Raw genomic sequence first — 22,528 nt, 5'->3', positions numbered from 1 at the left:
TAGTGCGAATAATGGAGGAAACTGAAAACTTCTCCTTTTTTGGAATGTAACTTCACTCCCTTATAGCCCTAAGGGCTAAAGAAAAAAAGAAAACAGAATATATATATATATATATATAAAAATGCACAGCTGGTCATGGAAAAATCGCTCATTACAGACAAAAAGACTGGCTTTGAAAAAGGGTAAGGTTTACATGGTTTTGATCAAAATCAGTTCATCTTTTGCCCATTATAAGAAAAATTTACAGACAAGGGAAGAAGTTTCTACTAACTTCTGTTCTGATGTAAAACCTAATTTAAAAGGTATTCTTGGCTTTCTTAATGTAGCCACCATAAAACACACACACACACACACACACACACACACACACACACTGTTGTGACGGCCACATTTGTATTTTTGATCATACACTAAAAATAACACTGTTGCTATTATTGGAAGATCCCTGGCTTTTTAAAAAATCTATACCTTGAAATAGAAAATAGCCAAAGTTACTTTTACTAAAAATAACCAAATAATTTTCTGAGAAGAACAGTATTAAAAAGCCAGGAGAACATTAGGTCGTGGACTAATCAGAGAAACAGTGGCCCAGAGGTGGTATTCAGCAGGTTCTGACCAGTTCTGGAGAACCGGTCGCTGAAATTTTGAGTAGTTTGGAGAACTGGCAAATACCACCTCTGACTGGCTCCGCCCCCATCTATTCTCTGCCTCCTGAGTCCCAGCTGATTGGCTGGATCTTCTTTTGTTGCCCTGCACAGGAGAATGGAGCTGGAAAGCAGGTTAGTGGGATGGGGAGGGAATGAGGATTTTGCAGTATCCTTCCCCTGCCACGCCCACCAAGCCATGCCCACAGAACTGGTAGTAAAAAATTTTGAATCCCACCACTGCAGTGTCCCCCAACCTTTTGGGCACCAGGGACCGGCTCCATGGAGAGGTTTTTCTGTGGACTGGAGGGTGTGTGATTTCATTTGCTACCTGCATCCCGTAGATGGGGCTTCGCTTCTTTGTGCAGATCAGTTTCTGGCATACCGTGGCCCAGTGCTGGCCCACAGACCAGGGGTTGGAATCCACTCCTGCCTCAGGCATTCATGCAAGTAGAGTCTATCTCTTAATAGCACACAGTTCAGTGATAGTGATAGGAAATCTCTAAGCATTCATGGGTAAGGAGGCCTAATGTTTTCAACTTTTCAATAGACTCACACAGGATCACAGGGTTGGAAGACATCTCAGACAATCGTCTACCCAAGGCAGAAATTCCCAGACCATCCCAGCTATACAATCATTGTTTGAAAACACACAATGATTGAATTCCAGGAGGCAGCCTGTTCTTCTGCTTAATAACTCTCACACTTAGGAAATTCCTTCTTACTTCAGTTTTTTTTTTAACTGAAGCTCATACCATTGATTCTTGTCTTACTAAGAGTCATGGTGGTGTAATGGCTAGAATGCACCACAGGCTACTTCTGCTGACTGCTGTCTGCCAGCAGTTCAGTAGTTCGAACCTCACTGGCTAAAGATTGACTCAGCCTTCCATTCTTCTGAGATTAGTAAAATGAGGACCCAGATGGTTGGGGGCAGTATGCTGACATTGAAAAACACTTTGAGGGGGCTATAAAGCGGTATATAAGTCTAAATGCTATTGCTGTCACTACTATGGAAAACTAAATCCAGAACCTCTGCCCTATGACATCCCTTCATATATTGGAAGATTGCCTCCATGTCCCTCCTTAGCCTTCTCTTCTTTCAGCTAAACATAACCAGTTTTTTTATGTTTCTCACGGGAGTTAGCCCCGAGGCCCTTAATCATCTTCGTTGGTTTTCTCCTCACACTTCTGAGTTCTTCAGCATCTGCCTTGTAATGTAGCAACCAAAATTGGACACTCTGGGTGAAGTCTGACCTGCAGTATACAGCAAGATTATCACTTCCTCTGATCTTGGCACTATATTTCTGATGATGCAACACAAGATTGCATTGCCTTTTTTGGGGGGGCACCTGTTGCTCACATTTAATCTATCAGGGCATCCAGATGCCTCTCACAAGGACTGCTCCCAAGCCATTTAATGCATATCTTGTCATTATACAGTTTGGTGTAGCGATTAAGACATCAAGCTATAAATCAGGAGCCCCACTGTAGCCATGAAAGCTACCTGGGTGACTTTGGGCCAGTTAGTGTCTCTCAGACCAACCTATTTCACAGGTTCATTGTTGTAGGGAAAATAGAACGGGGAAGGTGTGTTGATATTTACTAACTTGTGTTATTTGTAAGAATAATAAAGACAGGATATAAATAAAGTACATTTCATTTTTCCTACTTCAGCACAGAACTATATACTTCCCACCACTGAACTGTATTTTGTTGGGAAATATTCAATGTTCAGATCTTTCAGGAGCTTTTTGAACCTGAGTAATATATTTCTACATACTGTATTTTACAGTTACAAAGTATCACATTGGACAAAGGTAAACATATTTAAAGATTTCCACTTCCTGGTCCTTTTTTACAATATTCTTCCTCAGCGGTTCACATGTTACTGCTTCACATAAAGTTGTTAAAATGTAATGTCTCAGAAATTAAAGTGATAACACTTATTTGTCAGCTCAGAAAACCAAAAAACAGAGTGTCCAGGAGAACAATGTGTGAGCCTTCGCACCCCAGAGCCACACAAATCAATAGATGGTATCAGGATGCCTGTGTATGTGTTTCTGTATGCATGCTTCTGTGTTGTTCTCTAGTTAATTAGAGAAAAGGAAATCTGAAACAGTGTGACAGTGCTTATCTGCATAGCACCAACGGGAAAATCTTTTCAACCTATGATGTTCTCTTACAATGAGATCTAAAACATCTATTTCCCAAAGGAAACAAAACAAAAATAATTTGCTTTAGTGTTCTTTATAAAGTTCTGTATAAGAACTTTAAAAGCCTTTTTCCTCTGATAGGGAAAATTAGAAATTTAAGCCAAGCTTCAACTTCCTCATTTGTTCCAGTGTTCACTCCAATGTAGTATAAGAATTCATGCTGAATGGTTCAGTACAGAGGTGGCATTCAGCAGGTTCTGACCAGTTCTGGAGAACTGGTAGCGGAAATTTTGAGTAGTTTGGAGAACCGGCAAATACCACTTCTAACTGGCCTCATCCCCATCTATTCTCCACCTCCCGAGTCCCAGCTGATTGGCTGGGTCTTCTTTTGTTGCCCTGCACAGGAGACTGGAGCTGGAAAGCAGGTTAGTGGGATGGCAAGGGAATTCAATTGTGCAGTAACCTTCTCTTAGGAGTTGGGAGGGAATGGAGATTTTACAGTATATCCTTCCCCTGCCATGCCCACCAAACCACGCCCACATAACTGGTAGTAATTTTTTTTTAATCCCACCACTGGTTCACTGCTTTACAATAAACGGACAGAATTTGAGAGAATTTCATTTTTTTTTTAATATCTCACAAGCAAGCAACAGAAATGAGTGAAAGAACCTATTAACCATAGCAAGACCCAATACAGAAAGGTACCTTTATTCTGCCAATAGGCTTGACATAGGCACTTTCTTGACATGTACGAATACATGACACCATATTTACATTATGAACTGGCCTTCTTACAACATCTCTTAAAGCAACACTGGCAAATTACATCCAGGAGAAAGCGCCAAGGACTTAAGGGACACTTCACGTGCTTTTACATTTGTCAAAAGTCAACCTTCCCAAATTTAGCACATACAGCAGCACATTAATCAGCTTAAACTTAAAAAAATTAGCAAGTCATGAACTTAGGATATTAGATCCCATTGTGGTTTGAATATAGGCAAAACACTCCAAATGCAGGAATATCGTTCCAAGCTTGGAACATTCAATATTGCAAACCCAGGACATATTGTGTATTCTTGCTCAGGTTTGGCATCAGCAAATGGCATCCTAGGATCTGCCAGGCTCCTGGCAGGGCCCACTTTGACATCTATTTCCAGCATCTCTTATGTCTTCTGAAGCCAGTCAGTGGAAGAACATCAAGTGACAAAATACAGGCCCCACCAGAGTGCCCTGCCAACCTTCAACTACTCCAGAAACTAGCCAATTCACAAAAGCCACACTTGTGAATAGCCTCCAAGTACAATGGCCAAGAAAAGTCTTTGAAAAGAAAGAAAAATGGAAGTTACAAAGGACTAACATCTGTTGTCCTTATTTCAACTGCTATTGCTGCTGCATTGCATCATCTTTCATAGCACTGTCATTGTAATACTCCTGCCAAGTTTCAGCCCATCTGAACTGATGTTGCAGAAGTACTTACGTTAATTTGTTTTTTAAAAGAAGGGGATCAAGAAAGGCCAACAGGTTTGCTCCAGCCCAAATGTTCTGATTAATCTATTTTCAGTGCACAGAATCATCAACATCAAAAGTTATACCCTTCCAAAATCATGTCTCACTACAGATTATACAGCATTGATGCAGTGTTTCTGCAAGAAGGCATTAAAAGTGCCATCCTTATGTATCTGCTCCAGCTCAAACCTCTGATCAGACACATGCGTAGTCTTAGCCAGAAATTCAAGTTCTTCTTCTTCTGAATCAGAACTGACACTTTTTACAGCAAAGTGGTGAATAAAAGCAATAAACATCTACACGTGTATGTAAATGATTTGATCTATTTTTATATTGTGCTAATTGCACAGATCAATATTGTATGTATATTATTTATCAATACCATGAAGCACGATTGTTCTCCATGATGCTCTTGAGCAATACATTGGAAGCCATTTCCCCCTTGCAAATACTAAAACAAGTGTCTTTGGTAGGAAATCTAGATTTCTGTGCTTCAGAATGCAGGCGTGTTCAACATATGATCTGCTTAAACCTACACCCAGGTTACCATTGGTGGTTTGCTAGGTATGTTAGATGCTTCTTGATTTTTTTAGGCTCAGGAATTATAGGGCCAGGGGCGTTCAGTACAGGTAGTTCCTGCCTTAACAGTTCATTTAGTGAACATTCAAAGTTACAATGGCACTGAAAAAAACGACTTATGACCATTTTTCACATTTATGACCATTGTAACATCCCCATGGTGATGTGATTTATATTCAGATGCTTGACAACTGACTCACATTTAGGTCGGTTGCAGGGTCCCAGGGTCATGTGATCACCTTTGATCTTCTGAAAAGCAAAAGTCAGTGGGGAAACCAGATTCACTTAACAACTATATTACTTAATTTAACAACTGCAGTGATTCATTTGACAAATGTGGCAAGAAAAGTCGAAAACTGAGGTGAAACTCACTTAACAAATTTGTCACTTAGCAGCATACATCTTGGGCTCAATTGTGGTTGGAAGTCAAGGATTATCTGCATTATTTCAGCTTAATAAGGAGCCTCTGTGGCACAGTGATTACACTGCAAAAACATATGGACTACACAACTTGATCAGGCCAAGCAATAGACGCAATCTACATAGACTTCTGTAAAGCCTTTGATTCAGTGGTACATGACAAACTACTCATAAAACTAAAATCTTACGGTATCTCTGGACACCTGTATAACTGGATAGAAGCATTCCTGTCAAACAGACAACAAATGGTCAAAATTGGGAGCGTCCTATCAAATTCTGTACCTGTCAACAGTGGTGTCCCCCAAGGCAGCGTTCTAGGACCAACTTTCTTCATACTCTACCTAAATGATCTCTGTGATCATATTAAGAGCAACTGCATTCTCTTCGCTTATGATGTAAAGCTGTTCAATATCACAGACAATACTGCTACCCTTCAAAAAGACTTTGACTATGTATCAGAATGGTCAAACAAATGGCAACTTCAAATCTCAACAAATAAATGCTCTGTGCTACATATTGGCAAAAAAAATCAGAAAATAAAATACAGGCTGAATAGTCAAGACCTTGTTGATGATCCAAACTCTGTCAAGGATCTTGGAGTACTCATCTCTAAAGAACTAAGTGCTAGAGCCCACTGTAACTACATAGCCAAAAAGGCATCAAGAGTTGTTAACCTAATTTTACGTAGCTTTTTCTCTGGTAATATTACACTAATAACTAGAGCATACAAAATATTTTCTAGACCAATACTCGAATACAGCTCATCAGTCTGGAACCCACATTATGTATCTGATATTAACACAGTTGAGAAAGTCCAGAAATATTTCACAAGAAGAGTTCTCCATTCCTCTACTCGTTGCAGAATACCTTATGCCACCAGACTCGAAATTCTACACCTAGAAAACCTAGAACTACGCCTCCTTCGGTCCGATCTAAGTATAGTGTATAAAATCATATATTGCAATGTCCTACTTGTCAATGAATAGTTCAGCTTCAACCATAACAACACAAGAGCAAACAATAGATACAAACTCAAGGTTAATCGCACCAAACTTGATTGAAGGAAATATGACTTCAGCAACAGAGTGGTCAATGTCTGGAATGCTCTACCTGACTCTGTGGTTTCTTCCCCAAACCCCAAAAACTTTAACCTTAGACTGTCTATTGACCTCACCCCTTTCCTGAGAGTCTGTAGGGGGCGTGCATAAGCGCACCAACGTGCCTACCATCCCTGTCCTATTGTTTCTTTTATTTTTATTTTTTATTTTTCTTATATGTATCCATGTATTCATAGCTATGTTTTTACTTATACCTATTATCTTGTAAGCAATTGACAAAAATAAATAAATAAAATAAAAAATAAATAAAGAGTGTAGTACTGCAAGCTACTTCTTCTGCAGCCAGCTGTCTACAGTTTGGCAGTTCAAATCCCACCAGGCTCAAGGTTGATTCAGCCTTCCATCCTTCCGAGGTGGGTAAAATGAGGACCCAAATTGTTCCGGGAAATATGCTGACTCTATAACCACTTAAAGAGGGCTGTAAAAGACTATAAAGTGGTATATAAGTCTAACTGCTATTGCTATTATTGGCTGTAAGGGTGTGCAGGCCTTTCAAAATGATATTCAACTTAATTGTAACGTTCAGTTTCACAGCTAGTTTTTTTACCTCTCTTTATTAACAAGGAATTTTTATCCCTTTTATTTGAAGCCATATCCAGATCCTTCACAAAAAGCCAATGAATTTACACTGGTAAGAGAGTTGATAAAGAATACCTTTATGAACCTTTCATACCTTTAATCTTGCTTGACTATTTTTTGATTTACTCATGTTCACACCTAATTAGAACATTGAGGGAACAGGCATTTTTCCCTCTCTTGGAGTTGCCTTTTGCTCTCACAGCAATAATTGGCTATATAAGCTGTCTTGGGATGTGATGGATCTTCACTGGAAATATTTATGCATAAGCAGGAATGCTATAGCTCACAGTGAAGATTTCAGAGGAGTCTGCTAAAACCAATCCATGGTAAAAGCCCACCTCTCTCATAATTCTTTCTCCTCTGTCCCCTCATGGAAAATATTACATTAAGGAACTGGTAGTTATATTGAAGAAGTCCTTGTCCTTTATTCATTCCATGTTTTATCCAAAGGGGAAAAGAGACAGACAGATGAAAAGAGCCTCCAGGATCAAGACACCTTCAAATTATGCCTTTCACAGCAGGAAAAAGTGAGAAATGAAAAAAAAAAATCAGCTCTCTAATGCATTAAGGAATACTTATAAACACCAGCAAGAATCTACTTCAAAGCGTTCCTGGAATTTCAATGGACCTTCTCCAATTATCAGTGAAGTAACTGGGTTTCAGTGGTAGAATATAATATGGGATGTAAAAGCAATCCTGCAAAAACACTTGGTTTTGGGCCCTGATCCTATTCACCCATCTGACTGTAATTGCCTCATTTTTTGGTTCATGAATCTTGTGATGTTAAATTTAAATTTTTTAACAGTTATAAAGATAAAGGTTCCCCTCGCACATATGCGCTAGTCATTTCCAGCTCTAGGGGGTTGGTGCTCATCTCCATTTCAAAGCTGAAGAGCCAGCGCTGTCCAAAGACGTCTCTATGGTCATGTGGCTGGCATGACTAAATCTGAAGGCGCACGGAACGCTGTTACCTTCCCACCAAAGTGGTTCCTATTTTTCTACTTGCATGTTTACATGCTTTCAAACTGCTAGGTTGGCAGAATGTGGGACAAGTAACAGGAGCTCATTTGGTTACGCAGCGCTAGGGATTCAAACTGCCAAACTGCCGACCTTTCTGATCAACAAGCTCAGCGTCTTAGCCACTGGGCCACCACATCCCCTAATAACAGTTATACATGCATGTAAATATAATACATTCTAAGCCTTAAAAGTAATGAAACCTATTGGGAAAAAAATAGGAAGCATCATAGAGTATCAAGCAATTAGTGCAATGGGATTAGCTTGTCCCACTTGCTCCAGCGAAGGGACTTGCTGCAGACCCTGTTTGTCAAGGAATTTCAGCTGGCACGATCCAGAAGAAAAGCCCTTTGGAATATCATGCAGCCAATGGTGAGGTCCTCCCTCATCTTCTTGGCTTTCTAGAAGAGCCTTAAAACATGGCTCTACCAGTTAGCTTTGGCACCCAATCGGGACACTCTATGTTGAAGATAGTTGAGGGGGTAAAAGAGAAGAGCCCACTCCTTGTACCATCCTCTTGATTTTTAATCTCTACTTAATTCTTACTATTTTTAATTATTTTAACTGCCACCCAGAACCATTTTAACCATGAGATGGGTAGCATATACAATAAATATATAAATACAAATTCTGATAGGGAAACCAAGATATTTTGATACTATCCCAACTTCAGTTATGCAAAATGCTGTTTACACAGAGGTTATTCCAATTCAGGGTTGTGTGTAGGTCACACAATGTGCTCAGATAGCAAGATGTTTCAGATAGCTGGATGAAACTAATGGGGGCTGTTCTGTGTTTGAAACAAACTATGTGTTCTTTATCTGAATCTCTTGAAACAATCACAAAACCTTCTTTTTTATTATTATGGTCACATTTTACATTTTTAAAAATGGCACAGTCCATTTACCCAACTTACAATGCTTAAAAAATTGAAGAGACGGCAAAACCATTGTTACTCTTACATACAAACCCAGATTTCTGTAAGTAAATCAAAAGACAACACTTTATATATAAAGGAAAATATTTATTCAACATATGCAAATCAGCCCAATTTGATTCCATTTCAACACTTTAAGATGGCAATATTAAATGTCAGTTTGAGATCTGGAGGCAACAAGATTTAACCATTCAAAAATTCAACCATAAATTATAATAGGGAAGTATCAAAATAGCAATAAAGATGGTAGATCCTCTATAAGACATTAAATCTTATAAATGTTAAAAGAGTTTAAATATATTTTTGAAATAGTTCATCTGTTCCTCTTTTAAGTGCAACCTTCACCCCCCTCCCAAAAAATAAGGGTAAGGAAACACCATTGAAGGGTCTCTAAATTGCTCAACTAAGAGGCTTCAGATAAGTATCCATACGTCCATTTAAAATACACATTTCCAGAAAATGTTCTAAGTATCAAAGTATCCACTAGTTCTCTGATCACTTGCTTTTAATAGTCTGGCAAGTTTGTTGGCATGGCTCACTAGCAAGATTAGCTTCTTCTGGCCATTATGTGGAAAAATACCAAAAGACTGCCATGTAGTGGCAAGGTAGAAGACCACTGTTATTTCAAGGAGTTTAGTGGCACATTTTGATTTCACATTCAGAAAAACCTAGAAGTTTAGAGCTCATTGTGAGCTAACCTACCTGGTTATCTTGCTAATTGAAGGGGAAAGGGAGGATATTTTCAATTATCATCCCAAGTCATGTGCCACCCAGTCATGGTGAGGTTTTCTCCATGACCAAACCAGGACCATGAAGTCATGGTGCCAAGTTTTGATAAATACCTTGGGTATATTGTTATTTATTGGGAGCTTCTGCACAAAACTTAGCATAGGCTACTGTGGAAACTAGCCACCCTTTTGGGTATCTTTGCTGTCATTAGTAAGGAGCTCTTGACAGCTTGTAAGAGATTTGGGTATCATTCTGCTTGATATATTTGCTTTTTATGTTATGCTTTTAAATCTTTTGCCTGAGCTAATAATAAAGCTTAAAATTATTTTATTTACTGGTATGCTTATTATCTCTGGATCCAAAAGAACCAATTGACTAGACATCTGATCACTGTCCTATCAACTTGGCAAAACACCCTAATGCCCACATATTTCACAAGCAGTTGTAAAGAAACAACACCACAACTCGGCATAGACAGTCATAAAACACGGAACATATAACTGACCAAACAGATTTACTCCACACTTATAATTTAAGTAACTAATTATAGTACTAGTGGCTTTGCACCAAGTAGAGTGCTCTTTAGCAACAGTCATTGTCTGTTGTTATATTGTTAGCTTTACATGACATAAGTCTATCATAAAATTCTTCCATTACGCATTCTGGAGAAATGGATTTGAACCATTAACTCTATAACCAGGCAAACATAAAAAAGATAGGCAGTGATATAACCAGAACAGAAAGCTAAAGTGTCAAAATTTAACTTACAGTAGACATTTTCTTCCTGGGATAAATTGGACCAGGAGCTGGCCTTTGAGTAGTGTATACATTTATTTATGTTTAACTTGCTATTTAATTAAATTTAAATTAAATAGTATTACTTGAAAGTAATCATAATTTCCCCATTTGGTCATTAAAAGATTACATAATTATCCCATATGGTCATTAAAATTCTGTCAACAACTGGGAGGGCTCTGAAGACTGAATCTAAACTTTTGAGGCACCAGAAAAACAACTCGGAATTTGTCCTTTAAATCTTCACTGTTAACCTCTATCCTGCCATATCCATTGTTTTAGCTAACTAATTCATTCTATCTAATATAAGACCCAGCTCTCTCTTTTTTTAAGTTGAAAGAATTTCAAAAAATGTGGTGACATTTGTCTGTTATAAATGCAAATCCAGATGTTCAGAGAAAAATCTAGGGGAGAGATGTATTTGCATATAGCAATAGCAATACCACTTCAACTTACATATCACTTCATAGAGCTTTATAGCCCTCTCTAAGTGGTTTACAGAGTCAGCATATTGCCACCAACAATTTGGGTCCTCATTCTACTAATCTTGGAAGGCTGAGTCAACCTTGAGCCAATCAGGATCAAACTGCTGGCAGTTGGCAGAATTAGCATGTAATTCTGCATTCTAATCACTGCGCCACCATGTTTCCTTATGTGTAGAAACAATTGTTAATTTTAGCAGTAGGATCTCTTTCTACTTCTTGTCTTTGTTAAAGTACGCCCCTGAATATAAAAAACTCAGAATGTCCTTGGTACAACAAGCAGCATGCTACTAAAAAACTAAATGTTATTTTTTTCAAAAATGTTTTTGTTTCACTTATCCAATGGATATTTCTTCCTATTTTGAAGGAGTTGTAAGAATTAGGTTTTGGAGGGTTGGTTTTTTTTTTTTTTTTTTGAAACAGCAAACAACAGCATTAAGCAGCTATGGTGATAATTTTCCAGAAGTCTGAAAAATGCAGAGCAGCCATTAGCATTATGGTCCAAAAATCTTTATATTTGTTGCCGTGCATTTTGGATAGCTTATGTGGCAGCTACCCAACATTTGGGGAATGTAAACATGTTTGCCAGCTTGGAAATAAACTACGGGCACTCATATACAATGTCTTCCACAAAAGGCACAGACAACTCAAAACAACCTTTCACCATAAGGAAATATAGTGATGTCATTCCCAAACATTTCCGAGACTCTCTCCATCATCTGAATTCACCTTTCAGCTGTTTTTCCCCCCTAAACAAATGAACCTTTTGGAAATAAGACACCAGCCTGAAAAAGTGCATCGCTGTTATTTATTTATTTTTCCAAATGTCCTATGTGAAACAGAGAGCTATTCATAGAAGTAAGAGGTTGATCTCTTGGTACAGGAGCCATGGTGGCACAGTGGTCAGAATGCAGTACTGCAGGCCACTTCTGCTGACTGCCAGCTGCCTGCAATTACCCACAAGGTGGGTATAAAGAGGATCCAGATTGTTGGGGGCAATATGCTGACTCTGTAAAATGCTTAAAGAAGGCTGTAAGGCACTGTGCAGCGGTATATAAGTCTAAGTGCTATTGCTACATTGCACAATTGGGGTATGGGTCTTGGCATGTGACCAAGGAAGATCACCAATGACACTAATATTCACAAGGACACCATGCTGGAGAATCAGCACTGCTATTGTCATTCCCTTCCAACAATAAGTTCATTCACCACTTTTAAATGCATATATTAGAATGCAAAAACCACCTGATGAGGTCCAAGAGACTTTGAATCCTCTATCAAAAATTAATAAAACATTAATTTAAAAAATCAATAAAAGGAAGACTTGGCACAGCAACATGGCTGTTTTACTTTCCTTGTAATTTTGTTTTCAAGTTTTGCTGATTATGTTCTACTGTTCACTGCTAGAGTAAATCTGGATTTGAGAAAGTTATAAATATTGCTCAATAAATAGAAAACTGCTGGAGATGAATGAATGAATGAAATTTGAATGATTCCACTAAATAATAGGACACGCCAATGTTACATTTCAGTTATTGCCATGATTCCTATTTTTGTAAAAGAAAGATATTGATCTTGCTATAGAATTCATTCTAGTCAGGCTTGCAAATTGAAAATTATTGTACATGAATGTCACATAACAGTCACTAATTACAAATTTTTAGAAGCAACGTAAAGGTCAGAGGTGAACCTTCCAACCAAAAGGTTAAAGTGTTACATTAACTAGAGATCTAACTTCATCACCATCTATCTTTTTCTTCTTTAAAATTCACCTTCATTAACAGCAAATGTTCATTTAAAGCTGTGATATTGATTAAGGGATTTGTTAAGAATTAAGAATTCAGTCAATAATGAAAAGCTTTTTACAGCTAGTCCTCTACTTACAACCACAATTGAGCCCAAAATTTATGTTGCTAAGCGAGACAGTTGATAAATGAGTTTTGCTTCATTTTATTACTTTTTTGTTACATATTTGTTAAGTGAAGCACTGCAGTTGTTAAGTTAGTAATATGGTTGTTAAATGAATCTGGCTTCCCCCTTGACTTTTCTTGTCAGAAGATTGCAGGAGGAGATCATATGACCCCGGGATACTGCAACCGTCATAAATATGTCCCAAGGGTTCTTTTTCAAGAGGCAACTGGACTTTCTGTTTTTTTCTTTGAAGACATTTCGCTTCTCATTCAAGAAGCTTCTTCAGCTCTGACTGGATCCAGTCAGAGCTGAAGAAGCTTCTTGAATGAGAAGCAAAACGCCTTCAAAGAAAAAACAGAAAGTCCAGTTGCCTCTTGAAAAAGAACCTTTGGGAGAACTATGACCTGGATGGCTGAAAATGTCCATAGACATCATCAATATGAGTCAGTTGCCAAGCACCTGAATTTTGATCATGTGACCATGGGGGATGCTGCAACAGTCATAAGTGTGAAAATCTGTCATGTCGCTTTTTTTAGTGTCACTGTAACTTTGAATGGTCACTAAATAAAGTGTTGTAAGTCAAGGATTAGCTGTACTTGGTTGGGTTCCAACTTGTATCATTACACATGGAATCAGTTTGACACTGCTAGATAGAGATATATACAATATTAAAAAAAGAAATTATGAAAAGTTGTGCATTTTCTCACACAAATATGTTGATATTTTGGCCACAATTCCAAAGTATTACTGCTCCAACAATGACACGTATAACACTGCAGTTTGCTATACTAGCCAGATTTTTAAAACTCAAAGAATAGATTATTTTTTTCCAACTAAAAGATAACAGCAAGTTATCTTACTTTTCACAACTTTACCACTATCTCACATTTTTGGTCAAATTCAACATATCCTCTGTTATCTGCTGGCACACTGAAAAATATTAGCTAGAAGATGAAACAACTCATACGAATCTGTTATCTGATTTGTATAAATATACAATTAAGATCTGAAAAGACTTTCTAAAGCTCTTCCAATATATCTTGTTTCTAATTCACTTATTATTCTATGTTTAAATCAGGTCTCAACATTCTGCGGAATATATTTTTCATAGCTCCACTCCGTGAAATTTTATCCTCCATCTAACAACTTCAAAGGAAGTCTTTATTGCTCTCTATTGTCCAATAACAAATCCCTGCAAATATCTAGAGAGCTTCCACTACAGATTCCAGAGGCTATAATGCTTAAGATTACAGTACTCCTCAACTTACAATTGTTCATTTAACCATCATTAAAAGTTACAATGGCACTGAAAAGGTGTCTTAAGTCATAGTTTTCACACTTATGACTGTTTCAGCATCCCCACAGATACTTGATCAAATTTTGGATGCTTGGCAACCAGCATGTATTTACAATTGTTACCTCATGATCCCAGGGATTTCATTTGCAATCTTCTTAGGTTGCTTCTGACAAGCCAAGTTAAAGGGAGAGAAGCCAGATTCACTGAACAGCCGCATGATTCAGTCAAAACTTCAGTGATTCTCTTAACAAGTTCAGTGATCCACTTAGCAACCATGGCAAAAAGGTCATAAAATGGGACATGGCTCACTTAACTGTCTTGCTTAGCAATAGAAATTTTGAGCACTATTGTGGTTGTAAGTTGAGGACCACCTGCACGTACCTATCCAAATAAGTAAAAGAAATAAAACTTTAGAATGCTATGGTTCTATCACTACACTTTTGCTGCTCGCATCCCCAGAAGTTTTTTAGAAATAGAGATATAATAAAAATGTTCAGAAAGGAAAAAGCAGAAGCAGGGAGGCAGCTTATCAAATTTTACAGACCAATCACATCCCTGACATAAACTGTTTCAACTCCTACCCTCAAAACGACGCTATAGAGCACTGCACACCAGAACAATTAGACACAAAGACAGTTTTTTCCTGAATGCCATCACTCTGCTAAACAAATAATTCCCTCAACACTATCCAACTATTTACAAAGTCTGCATTAACTATTACTATTAATCTTCTCATCACTCCTTATCATCCATCCCCTCCCACTTGTGACTGTATGACTGTAACTTTGTCGCTTGTATTCTTACGATTTATATTGACTGTTTCCTAGTATGATTTGATTGCTTATTGCCTATGACTATTATTGTGTTGTACCTTATGACCCTTGACGAATGTACCTTTTCTTTTTATGTACACCGAGAGCATTAGCACTGAAGACAAATTCCTTGTGTGTCCAATCACACTTGGCCAATAAAGATTTCTATTCTATAGTATTCTATTCGATTGATTATGAATGTTTATGATCACCATTCAAAGAGAAAGGGAAGCTGCTCTGAACTTTTAAAACTCTGAGTATTTTTTCCCGAAAAAGAATATATACATAGCCGCTCATTCCAAATGCATGACTTAGAGTGGTTAACAATAATTAAAAACAGAATTAAAAAATCAACAATTAAAAAAAGAATACAGATAGTCCACAATCAAGCTAAAAACACCACCACCACATATCAGTACAGCCTTCGCACAGGCTGATACACACCCAAATCCCCAGGCCTGGTGACAGACCACATCTTTAAAGCTTTGGGAAAGGCAACAGGGTTGGGCCCATATATTCTCTGGAACAGTGATCGCCAACTGGTGGGCCGCGAGAAAATTTTGGTGGGCCACAGAGAAATCTCACCCCCAGAGCACCCCCAAAGCAATTAATCCAGGCTGTGCAGAAACACAAGGCTGCGCCACCCACATGGCCCAAAGGAAACCTCCCCACCCACTCACTTCTTACCTGGCAAACTTGCCTGCTAAATTGCTATTTATCCGACCATCACCAGCAGCTGTTCTCCTGTGCTGGGAGATTTAGATTAGCTAGGAAGCAGGAAATGGTTGGATTTCTTGCTTTCTAGCTAGTCTTTAGATCTTCAGCTCTGTTTTTAAGCACAGCCAAACCTCCCTTAGGACTGAAGGTTCTATTTGCAGACTCACAGCAAGCAAATTTTATGTGACAGACTGAGCTAGCCGATGGCAGATAGAGAGATCACTGAATGATTCTGTGAGCAACTCAATCTGCCTGCCTGCTTTGCCTGATTTTGGGTAAAAGTTGCTTTTTTATAAAAAAAAATCAATATTTACATACATGGTGTGTTGTGAGTTAATTTTGTTAGTTTGCTTGCAGGCAAATTTTATGTGACAGACTGAGCTAGCTGACGGAAGATAGATAGATCTCTGAATGAATCTGTGATTCTGTGAGCAACTCAATCGGCCTGCCTGCTTTGCCTGATTTTGGGTAAAAGTTGCTCTTTTTTAATAAAAAATTCAATATTTATATAAATATTTATAATATTTACATACAAGCCATGCCCAGCCAATCACATGACCACCAAGCCACACCCACAAAACAGACCACACCCACAGAACCGGTTAGTGGTCCCTGGGATTTAAAATTATGAGTTTGGTCCCTGGGATTTAAAATTATGAGTTTGGTGGTCCCTGAGGTCCAAAAGGTTGGCGACCCCTGCTCCGGAAGACATTCAAAAGAGCAGGCACCACAAAAGAAAAGGCTTAAGGATATCAACTGATATTTTAAGCCAGATCATTGAGTTTGACAGTCCAGGTATAATGGACCTTAACAGCTAAGAAGTCAAATCAAATCAGATTCAACTCCCAATGATAATATTTACATGGGATGCCATGTAATCTTTTTGGCTGAATATGGAAAGAGATTGCCACTGTTTTCTTCCAACCTGCCAGTCTAGTCTAACCAGGTACAACTGATCCTAATTATTTTTGAGTCCAGACTTATCAGCCAGGCACTGTCTCTTCCTGAGATATAACATACAGGTAAATGATTATGATTGATTGCACCTTAAACAGTTTGCATTAATTGTTTCTGGTACAATATTGTCCGCTGTGCTTTTTAGGTCAATTGAACTAATTCTAATAAGGTGTAAGAAAAATCCATTTGTGTTTTCTCTTTTAACTATAGAGGTTCACAAAGGAAACTAGAATTTCTGGCCGAGTTTCATTAAGGACTATCCTTGCTAGATGAGTCTTGTGCACTGTCTTGATCCCAAAACAAAAGGCTCTTGGCCCTGCAAGCCTGTATGGATAAACCTATGTTTTTCAACTTTACCAACTTTGACATGTGCAGACTTCAACTACCAGAATTCCCTAGCCAGCAAGGGGAATTCTGAAAGTTAAAGTTGACATGATTTATGGTTGATGAAGTTGAGAAACATTGAGATAGAAGATTGCCATGCGGTTAAAAAAGGGTGTTTATTAAAAGAATATTTACACAATACTACCCTATCTCACTTAAACAAGTCAAATAGGACAAGACTTTACCTTTTAAACAATGTTTTTTAATGCAGGCTTGCGTGGCGCGATTAAACCTTAGCTCTTTAGCTAAGACACTGTAACCAGACAAGTTTTCCATTAACATAGGCATAAAAATGAAGACAAATGGAAACACGAACATAATCTTTATTATAGTCTGTGACCAATGACCAGAAGCATGCAGGTAATCCTCAACATATGGCCATAATTGAGCCCAAAATTTCTGCTGCTAAGCAAGACGGTGAATTTTGCCCCATTTTATGACTTTTCTTGCCACAGTTGTTAAGTGAATCACTGCAGCTGTTAAGGTAGTAATCTGTTTAAATGAATCTGGCTTCCCCATTGACTTTGCTTGCAAGGCCACAAAAAGTGACCACCTGATCCTGGTAGACTGCAACTGTCGTAAATATGAGAGAGTTACCAAATGTCTGAATTTTGATTATGTGACCAGGGGGATCCTGCAATGGTTGTAAATGTGAAAAATCGTCATAAGTCACCTTTTTTTAGTGCTGTTGTAACTTTGAACCATCACTGAAGGAACTATTTTAAGTCAAGAACTACCTATATCTAATGGGGACATGCTGTAGATCAGGAGTATAATATTTGGCAATAAAACTTGTCTTATCACCAATTCACCATGTTATAAGTAAGAAAGTGAAAAGACGGTATTAAATGAATACACAAATCAGACCTTGGAGATGCAAAGACAAAAAAAAGGTTAATTATTTCATGCATTGCTATCACATGTACCATATCATCTTTTTCTGTTGGGTCAGCAGAGGTTTACCTGAACATTAATATAACAAGGTTTAAAATTATTAGGGGAAGATTACTGTATACTGTTGCCATAAATATAGCCCCTTTTTGCTGTGAAATAATCTCAAAGATGCATTAATGAAATAAGGCATTTTAGAATTCAGTCATAGTTTCACACTACATGAAACAAGTACGGTAGCCACTCATTGGTAATTTAATGTTTACTTAACAGTGTTATGGGAACAGTACACAAACATTTAAGTTCATATTAGATGAAAAAAATTATTTTTCCCATGCCTAAAATTAACAGAAAAATATTCCACAAGCATTAGCAGTATCAATTAAATTGGAAGAAATTGAGGGAAGGTACATAATTCAAAAAGTCAGTCAAGCAGTTACTTTTGGGAAAAGAATATAACAATGCAAGACTGCACTCACTGGAGTCAATGAGACTTGCACAAGCATTGTAATTCACAAAATCTCACTCCACTGTGGTAATTCTAATCAGGTTTATTCAAAGGTTCTATTTCCACGTGATTCTCTAATCACGTGATCTCAACTATTTCTGTGAAATTTATAGATCATAAAATAAGATGTGCTGGATCAAAGGCCTATTAAAGGCTGCACAGCACTTCAAATTAAAGCCCGGAGTTGGACATAGTGCATACATTAGATAAATGATCGACATAGTACCTGTTTCAATCACCTTAAAGCAACCCTGCTTTTTCCTGGCAGCCAAAATGCCCTTTGGCTTTTCAATTCTAAGGTTGGGATGACTGTGATCTGCCCAAAACCATCAGGCGATAGGCCAATATAGCATGATTAAACTTCCCCATAAATCTATGGAAAAAAACTTAGGCAAAATACACCAGCCAATTTCTTGAGGCGGCCTTTTTTTTTTTTCTCCCACAGGGTAAAAAAAATGCATAGAATAGAGCCTTTGTGGCATGATTTCATATAAACAAAGCCCATAGAGAGAAATGTGCAGAGAGAAATAGTGAAACAAAAATGAAATATATTGCCAGAAAAAAAGAAATTAACCTGTGGGCTGCAATCTAGATATAATATAGTAACCCAACATTGTTTTCTAATATTCTTGTGAAAGTAAAGAACGGAAAAGGTGAACGAAGTATTCAAAGTTTATAGTGGACAGTTAGTATGACACCTAGGGAGCCATCAAGGTAGGAAATAGCATGAACCTTTCAAAGTCGTGGGTGGGGGGTGATGTTTTCAAGTAAGTGAAATGCACTCACACATTTCAAATGGTATAGACACATTGATGCCTATAATCTACCATTACTTAACTATGTCACTGGAGGTCTTTGTATTAGCTTAAAAGGGGGAAAGTAGTAAACAGTTAGCCAGAGTTAGCCAGCACAGACTTTCCAAAAGCTGTCCTATTCATCGGAGTCCCCATCCCATTCTGTTCACCCAGCACCATAATATCTCTGCATTTTGGTCTGCCTTTTCAACTTTCCACACCACTCTCTTGATCCCATTACCTGCAGTAGACCAAACATTCCATATGGTTGATCTCCTGGTCTGACCGGTATCTGCTATAGTCTTCCCACAAGTCCTTGACTGCTGTAACTGCCAAGATGAAGAGCACTGGGGCCAACGCCAGCTCCGGTTGGAAGGCATTGACAGTAGGCACAAAATTAAGTAAAGCAATAAAAACAAAGTAGACGTTGGCAAAGCGATGGAACTGTTCAAAGAGATTCTTGGGCAAGAAAGACAGGGCTGTGTATTTGGTGGTCTTCAGTCTATTGTTAGCTGGCCGCCTGGAGGTGTCCGCGTCAGGCCAGGCAGACAACAGGTTGGAAACTACAACCCGCACCTTCCTGACATCTTTCTTCTTCCTCCTTTTCTTCTTCTTCCTTTCTTTGTCGCGCTTCTGCTCCTGAGAAGACGAGTCCCCCACGGCATCTGTGTTCTCGGTCATCGCCTTTCCCTCCAAACACGCACACAGCAAGGACAGGAAATCAGTGTTCGAAGAAAGTTCTCCGGCAGCTTCCAGCACATGGAGAACCCTCCTCCTCCTCCGCGACTTTATGTGATCATCTTTAGGAACTTAGTCATGCCCTTATAATTTCCCGCGAAGTAAAGGAGGAGGCGGGTGGGTTCCCCACCTCCGCTCTAACAAACTTTGCCCCGGTTGGGAAGGTCTTCGCTTCTCACGCTTGCTTTCCTTCGTTTCTTCTGCTCCAAGACGAGCCGGGCGCACCTCACCACCCAGCTTTCTTTTTTTGGCTTCTGCCTTCCCTCAGCGAGGCCACTGAATGAGTGGCCCGTTGTCGGGCGGGCGGGAATCGTACAAAGGCACTCTTGTTTTCACACGTCATCCCTCATCACAACCCACTCCTCACCGGTTCCCGTGTTGACCACCCAAAAAAAGGTGGGAGATTATAACGTGGAGGAAAGCAGCCAGCGCGCCAGCCTGTTGGACAAAATTATCTTCCCCTCGTGGCAGGCTGGGAAAGAGAAACCGGGTGGAAAGCCAAAAAGGGTGGGTCGCGGGGAGGAGAGCGATGAAAGGACGGGCAGGAAGCTGCTTTTTTTTTCTTTTTTTCTTTTTAAGGCAACGTAGAAAACGGATAAAGGGTTTTGTGTGTGTGTGTGTGTGTGTTTTAAGCAGTATACGATGGCTTATGTATGGTACCAGTTATACAAAAATGGGCCGTTTCGCAACGCGCGGTTGTTGGGGCTAAAACTTATATTCCCGTGACATCTTCGGAAAAGGGCGTTTTTTTCTCGCAAAACCAACAAGTTTCTAGAAGTTTTGAAACCAGAAGAGGAACTTTTGCAGGGGATCCTGGAGGGAGGAAGAGTCTCAGGTCAACCGTCTGATTATTTTTTGGCGGAACTGCTGGACACTTCGGAGGAGATCGTAGAAGTGTGAAGCCTTCGTGGTCACGATACGAGCCTGTGGAAGCGGATGCGGGCAAACTCCTCCTCCCCCGCTCGAGGAGAGTTTGAACCACGGATTCAGTCGTGGGCTGGTTTTTGCTAGTCAAATAAGGTCAACCGGGTGGAAGTAATTGCCTCACTTAAGTAGATGCTGCAAGAGCATTGAGGAAGAAAGCCAAGAAGGTTAAAATTATGAATCAGGCTTGTTTTGAGCAATTAATTAGGGCAGATTTCACCGTTCTGTATTCATTAGGAAGAGGAGGGTTTTTTCCCCTTTCTGTTCAGTCCTAATAGATAACAGATAATCAGAGTTCGAAGGGACCTTGTAGGTCATCTAGTACAACCCCCCACCCAAACAAGAGACTCTACACCATTTCTGACAAATGGCAGTCCAATCTCTTCTTGAAAGTCTCAAGTGATGAAGCTCCCACAACTTCTGAGGGCAAGCTGTTCCATTGGTTGATTGTTCTCACTGTCAGAAAGTTTCTCCTTGTTTCCAGGTTAAATCTCTTCTTGTTCAGTTTCCATCCATTATTCCTTGTCTGGCCTTCAGGTGCTTTAGAAAATACCTTGACACCCTCCTCTCTGTAGCAGCCCCTCAAATATTGGAAGACCGCTATCATGTCTCCCCTGGTCCTTCTATTCTCTCCTTTGATTCACTTGCTGAATATAAAGACAGATAGAATAACTCTACAAATTCTTCCATGCAAAGTTTCTTTTATTATATTATATTAGGTATCCTCAAGGTAACTCACAGTTATGTCGAGATGCATCTAATGTCCAATTCTTTGCATAGTTGAAATCGTAGTGTAAAATGATAGTAATATTTTCCCTTATTTCATCCCATAGTAGTAGAGCCAAAGGAGAAGCGCTAGCCCGAAGCTAGGGTCCGAGCAAGAGTGAAGAAACTTCCTTCAACCCATGAAGGGTCAATTCAGTGACCAATCAGGATTACAGATGTGGCCACATGACATGAACTACATTTCCCAGGATACCTTAACTACAGTTACCATGATGCATTCCCTTAAGGGAACAGCTCCCAATTCCTAACTAACTATACCTGGCTTGAAGAGCACACCTTCTCTTCACCAGACTAGCCAAGCCCAGTTCCTGCAACCGTTCTTCATATGTTTTAGTCTCCAGTCCCCTAATCATGCTGGTTGCTCTTCGCTGTACTTTTTCTAGAGTCTCAACATCTTTTTTATAATTTGGTAAACAAAACTGGATGCAGTGTTCTAGGTGTAGTCTTACTAAGTCCTGTCCCATTCTCAGACTGAGTGAACGACTCTGCAGTTTTCTTGGGCAAGGTTTGTGACAAGGTTTCTTGTGACAAGCTCAGGGTGACTGGCTTTGTGCTTATGGTGGCACTAGAACTCACAGTCTCCTGGTTTCTAGCCCTGTGCCTTAACCACTACACCAAACTGACTCTTATGATAGAGACATTGAAAAGCTCTCCCCCCCCCCAATATCTCTTAATTAATTGTTTTTATTTTTGATATACAATAAATCCATTCCATTTCAATCATGTGTTGATTAGGTATATATTTCATGTGCTTAACAATTACTAATAATATTCTTCTAACAGTATAACCATATAATAATCACATATATATATATATATATATATATATATATATATATATATATATATA

At 38.9% G+C, this 22,528-nt stretch overlaps 1 protein-coding gene across 1 annotated transcript in view; it reads right to left on the bottom strand.

Annotated features, from left to right (window-relative positions):
- The window catches only part of ATP10A (ATPase phospholipid transporting 10A (putative)), a 142,860-nt gene extending 122,383 nt beyond the window's left edge, over positions 1 to 20,477 (bottom strand). Inside the window, exon 1 of the mRNA XM_026666962.2 lies at positions 19,472 to 20,477. Coding sequence (XP_026522747.2) covers positions 19,472 to 19,911 — 440 coding nt within the window. The 5' untranslated portion in view covers positions 19,912 to 20,477. The remainder of the gene's footprint in view (positions 1 to 19,471) is intronic.
- Between the last annotated feature and the right edge of the window lie 2,051 nt (positions 20,478 to 22,528).

The sequence above is a fragment of the Notechis scutatus genome, chromosome 5 (assembly GCF_049901735.1).
Source record: "Notechis scutatus isolate UNSWTSFEM ecotype Mainland chromosome 5, rNotScu1.2, whole genome shotgun sequence".
NCBI classification, from domain to species: domain Eukaryota; kingdom Metazoa; phylum Chordata; class Lepidosauria; order Squamata; family Elapidae; genus Notechis; species Notechis scutatus.
The sequence above is the reverse complement of the archived record's forward strand: the minus strand, read 5'-3'. Positions and strand labels throughout refer to the sequence as shown.